At 28.1% G+C, this 5,360-nt stretch overlaps 1 protein-coding gene across 1 annotated transcript; it reads right to left on the bottom strand.

Annotated features, from left to right (window-relative positions):
* Nucleotides 1-3,163: 3,163 nt before the first annotated feature.
* LOC123300668 (BTB/POZ domain-containing protein KCTD16) lies at nt 3,164-4,261 on the bottom strand. Its single transcript, XM_044883276.1, has one exon. It carries the CDS (start codon nt 4,223-4,225, stop codon nt 3,506-3,508), a length of 720 nt encoding a protein of 239 aa, XP_044739211.1. The 5' UTR covers nt 4,226-4,261; the 3' UTR covers nt 3,164-3,505.
* Nucleotides 4,262-5,360: the final 1,099 nt, after the last annotated feature.

Genomic DNA, 5,360 nt, shown 5'->3' with positions numbered 1-5,360 from the left:
AAAAATATTTACGGTAGAATTTATGGAATTTTTAAGAATTTCAACTTATTTTTTCAACTTTCAATTTTTTAATTTATTCATACCATTTCTCGATTTTATAAAAAAAATCACTCATATACAAATACTAAACGTTTTACGAGAGTAAATAATTTTTAACATTTTTGCAAAAGTTGAGCTTGTATTTTTTGAATTCATTTTTTAGTAAAAAGATTCAATTTGCTAAAATTAGCGGGTGGTTAATTTGTGACAGCATATTTGAAATTTGTGCCAGCAAGCATTCTTTAAGAACAATGAAATTTTTTATTCAGTCCATTCTTCTAGAATATTGTCTAATAATAAAAATCTAGTGTAATAGATCATGGATTACTAACTCTTACTGAACATACTAAGTTATTACAAGCGCCAAAGCGTGTTTATTGAAGAAAACTTTCAAAAAGTGCATATTCCTCCCATTTTGAAACTATCAGAGTATGCTTGAATCGAGCCAATCATGATCAAAATGATATATTAACAGAAAAGACTAATTGTATACCGAATACCACCAGAAGCCTTTCGTGAAACTTCTTTTCCTTTAAATAGAATGGAAGTGCTAAATAAGAATGGAAATGACGCTGCTGTAGTAATATATATATTCCTCATCTAAATTTCAATTTAGTCACGAAATAACTATACACTTTGTATTACTAAACGTTAACAAAATTGCCAAAATTAAGATTTCAATTATCACTTATAAAGTAAGTGAGATTAGTAGCTAATCGAAGTATTCGACATAATGTACTGTAGATAATTTGTGGCAAAATTTCCTATCAATTTAATTATAGATACTTATTAATTTGTGGAAATTCTTAAAATTTGCAGATTTAATTCTACCTTCAATAGTTTAAAAACTTTCTATATAAATATTTTGGCTCTGTGAAAAAAATGATCGATGGAGGGCTCATTTTCTACAAGAAAATATATTACATCATAATAAATTAGATTGAATGAAAATGTAATTGATTTGAGAATGTTTTTTATACAGATAGAAGTAGAAAATAACTTTTCAAGAAGATTATTACAAAAATTTGAAAATATTTATACATAGATCGATACAAAAGAAATATTACATCAAATATTTATTTATCCTATTTTTTAAGTACTTTTTTGTATGGCAAATTTCTTATTTAGAGTTTTTATTTTGTAGTAAATAAATGTGTTGTTTAAAACACATCTCTTAAAATTCCTATGATTCTATTTTGAAAAATTGAATATTAATTTCGAACAATATATATATATTTTTTTGTTTATATTAGGATATTTACGTCTCATAATTATTTCTAAATTCAAATTTAATATTTAATCTTTTACTAAAACCGAAGTTTAAAAAATAAACGTTAAAACATGCAAATTGTTCGACTGTTTATGTTTACATAATAATGTTATTGACAAAATGACGTCGCATACATTTTAGATTGAACGCAATTTTTTTAGTTTTTTTTATTGATATTGATTGTCTGGTATTTTCTAAAATCATTTTAAGATTGATTGTGGCCCTGAAGAATAATTTTAAAAGTTATAAATAAATAAACTAATATTAGAATGAATGTTATTTTTAATTTTCATGTTGAAAATTAAGAAGATCCTCCACCTGGTTGATCGTAAATTCCAATTACTTTTTACATTAAATTCATGAAATGCGTACTTTTTATCTAAAAATAGCAAAAAGCTGATATTGATAAATTTAAAATAACCAATTGCAATAGATTGAACGTTTGCTTTTTTTTTTCCGTATACAAATTGTAATTTTTGTATTTTGTTTATCAAATTTTCCATTTAAATGATCGATCGAATATGGTGCCCCTAATAACCGTAATCAGGCAATACAGTGATTTCAAGCGTAAAATTATTAGTAGAAAAATCCTGAGAAATATTTCATTCCGATGAACCATTATCGAAATATGATTTCGTTCAATATAGTTTTTAATTTCGAAAATTTCGTGATTAATACATATAACTAAAAATGAAATTTTTCTCATTAGCAAAATTATAGAAAATATAATTTTACTTTAATTTATCAACTGACATTTAGTCTGTGACTTTTTAAAATTTAGTGAGATATTTATCGTTTATTTAAATATGATTAATCCTTCAATTACTAAAAGTAGGAAAAAACAAGTGAAAACAAACAATTGACTTAGTTAATTGTTGAAATACCATGTATAGACAGTGTTGATTACTCTGTCACATTATACATACATACATGTCACACATATATAACTGATATACCCGTATAATACATACTATATAATTTGCGCATAGTTTGCGCTCTCGCGGCTAAACAGAGATGTTTACGAAAAAATGTTTCAAACAAAAGTTGTTAATTTTTTTATAAGAAACATTTTTTACATTTAAACTCTTGTTCTATCCCTAATGGTTTACAAGATGGGCCATACGAACCCAAGACCCAATTGACCTATGCTGCTCATTTACGAACTCGACTTCACGTCCTATGCGCGCTATATATAAATTTCAGCTTGATATCTCTTTTCGCTTTTGAGTAATCGTGATGATAGACGGATAGACGACAGACAAACGGACAACCGGAAATGGACTAATTAGGCGATTTTATGAAGACCTATACCAAAATTTTGTTCACAGTATCAATATTTTTAAGCGTTACAAACTTGGGACTAAACTTAGTGTACCCTGGTATATTTCACATACATAGTATAATAATCAGATGATAAATTGTAGGAAATTTTATTTTCTAAAGTATTGATTTTGATGAAAGTTCCAATTAACATTAATCGAGAAATTATGAAAATAAAAAACATTAATTAATGAAAGTCTCGTTTTTTATGGAACATCTTAGAACTTTTCTCTTTAAAATTTTACGCGACCATATATTATTTAGGTATAAATATAATAATGTCTAATTCAAGGCATATCGATTGTGACCGAGATTTTGATTTAAGCTAATTAAATACCTATCTTCTTTTTTTACTGTTTGAAAATTATTTCAATACATTTAAAATCGTTTTAATATCAACTACTTTTACCGAGCTATAACGGGACGACCTCCTTAAGTGAAAATTCATTAAATTTTATTGAGTATGTTTTAATTACTTAAAATAAAATACATACGTCATTTAATTAGTAACATTATTTATGTTTTTTTACCTTCTTTTAAATTCTGAATACAATTTATTTAGTTGTTGTCACCAACCCGAAATGATTGGCGAATTTCGTAGAAGATGCTGTTGTTTATATAGTTGTAATTCTACTTAGATAATGTGAACAAATTGTAGGCATTTTTTTTTACGGAACAAGTTTATCTTCAATCTATTACAACATATGGAAAATACGACGATATACAAGACTTTTATTATTTCGACTTCGAATAATATACTTGTTGCACCACTGAGATGGTTTGTTGATAATATATATATATTTTTTCTACATAAATTCCTATGTATGTCCCGTTTTTTGGTTTCTGTCTACTTTTTAATATAGATATATAATTTCCTTAATCTCTAACAAATACAAATTCATTGTAATGATTCCAACGATTCTCTTCAGAATCAACACCCGGTTTTAATTCAGCAGCACTTCCCGCTGTACCAGATCCACAACTTCCAACCATTTTAAAACCTTGTTCAAATAAATTATCAAATGCTTGTTCAATAAATGAATGTTTTAAAAAGAATCGTGATGTATAACGTTCAGTTAATCCATGATCCGGGTCACGTGACTCATTTAACGTTTCCCCAAACACATCACGACATAATGTGACACGACCACATACTAAAATACGTGAGATTTTTCTAAATTTCACATCAGCTAATCCATCACGTCCAAATTGAAAACTGCCACGATATCCAACTGTGATACATCCTTTAGATCGCGCTGGTGTACCACCTCCTTCTGAATAATTTGTTATTGCTTCAACCATGTGTGGTAAATTATAATACAATGCTTCCTGACGTAATCGTTCCTTTTCCTTAAAACTTTCTGGAAGTATTAACGATTTATTTCGTAGATAATCCAATACATATCGAAATAACACTCCATCACGATCAATGAAATATCGACCTTTTGCATCACGCGGTACTTGTTGTCGTCCAGAAAATATTTCACCTAATAGTGAATCAGCTTCTTTCGTTAATGTTTCCTTTGATGCTGAATAAAATACACCCCCAACATTTATTTCAATAACTGAATTCCCGTCACTATTTGCGTCAGACATGTTTACTTTTAATTTTTGTTATTTGTTTTGAATTAAATATTTAAATACATATAAATTAAAAATTAATTATTATAAAATTTTTATTACATTTTCGCGCGATAATCAATTTTTTAAAAATTAAAACTCTCACACTTTCGAAAACTCAACACTTGAACACTAGTTGGAATAATAATAATAATTTTCGTATTAGTCAACATCGAGAGAAAACATCGTTGGCTACGTTCGCATTCACGCTCGCGCATTCACGATCATAGTCTGTAGTATAGTAAACCACCCTAAAAACACAGTATTTTCCTAATCTGTATCACCTATGACTAAACATTTGTTCACTTCACTATCTTTTAAACACTTAATTTTTCATGTATTTTAAATATAAACTACTCACTAACAATTTAATTGTATATAATTATATATTTATTTTCATATTTTTTTATATTATTGCTTAATCAATAAATATATTTTATAAAAGTATATTCGGTTAATGTCACAACATTATCAAAATTTTATTTATGATAAATTTGTACAGCATCTTGTTTTATTATCCTTGTCTCACGACTGTACAACAATCAATATCAAGAGATTTGATCCTGCGCGAAATAACTATATAGTCTACTCTTTTATATACAGTGTCTGTCTGTTGAATTCATGTGAATTTAATGATTTGGAAAATTAAGTATTTGCGTTAACTCTAACAATAGTTTGATGAAACTCTCAAACGTATGGATCGATTTTATACAGCTTGAAAGCTACAATGCGAATATTGTCTCCGCGAAAATTCGATGATAAGTTATTATTGAATCTTTGTCGCCCTATTAGCTTAGTTGGTTAGGGCGTAACCAATTCCGTGCGTGGTATGCTTAGGGTAGTGGGTTCGATTCCCGCCGTCGCAACAAAATTAATTGAATTAATAGTTGTGATGGACTGGTGTAGTGCATGGTATATGCATGAAGAAAATGCACTCAGCCCCTGACTCACCTTTCCCTGAATTATCAGCGGAAAGGTGGTAAAATACAAATTTGGTATCACAATGGGCTCTATAGCCTAAGTGTGTCCATGGACAGCCAATAAAATCTAACCTAACCAATAACCTATTATTGAATCTTTAGGTTTTAAGAGAGCACTCATTAAATACGTC

The sequence above is a fragment of the Chrysoperla carnea genome, chromosome 5 (assembly GCF_905475395.1).
Source record: "Chrysoperla carnea chromosome 5, inChrCarn1.1, whole genome shotgun sequence".
Classification (NCBI taxonomy): domain Eukaryota; kingdom Metazoa; phylum Arthropoda; class Insecta; order Neuroptera; family Chrysopidae; genus Chrysoperla; species Chrysoperla carnea.
This window is presented reverse-complemented; position numbering and strand designations above follow the sequence as displayed.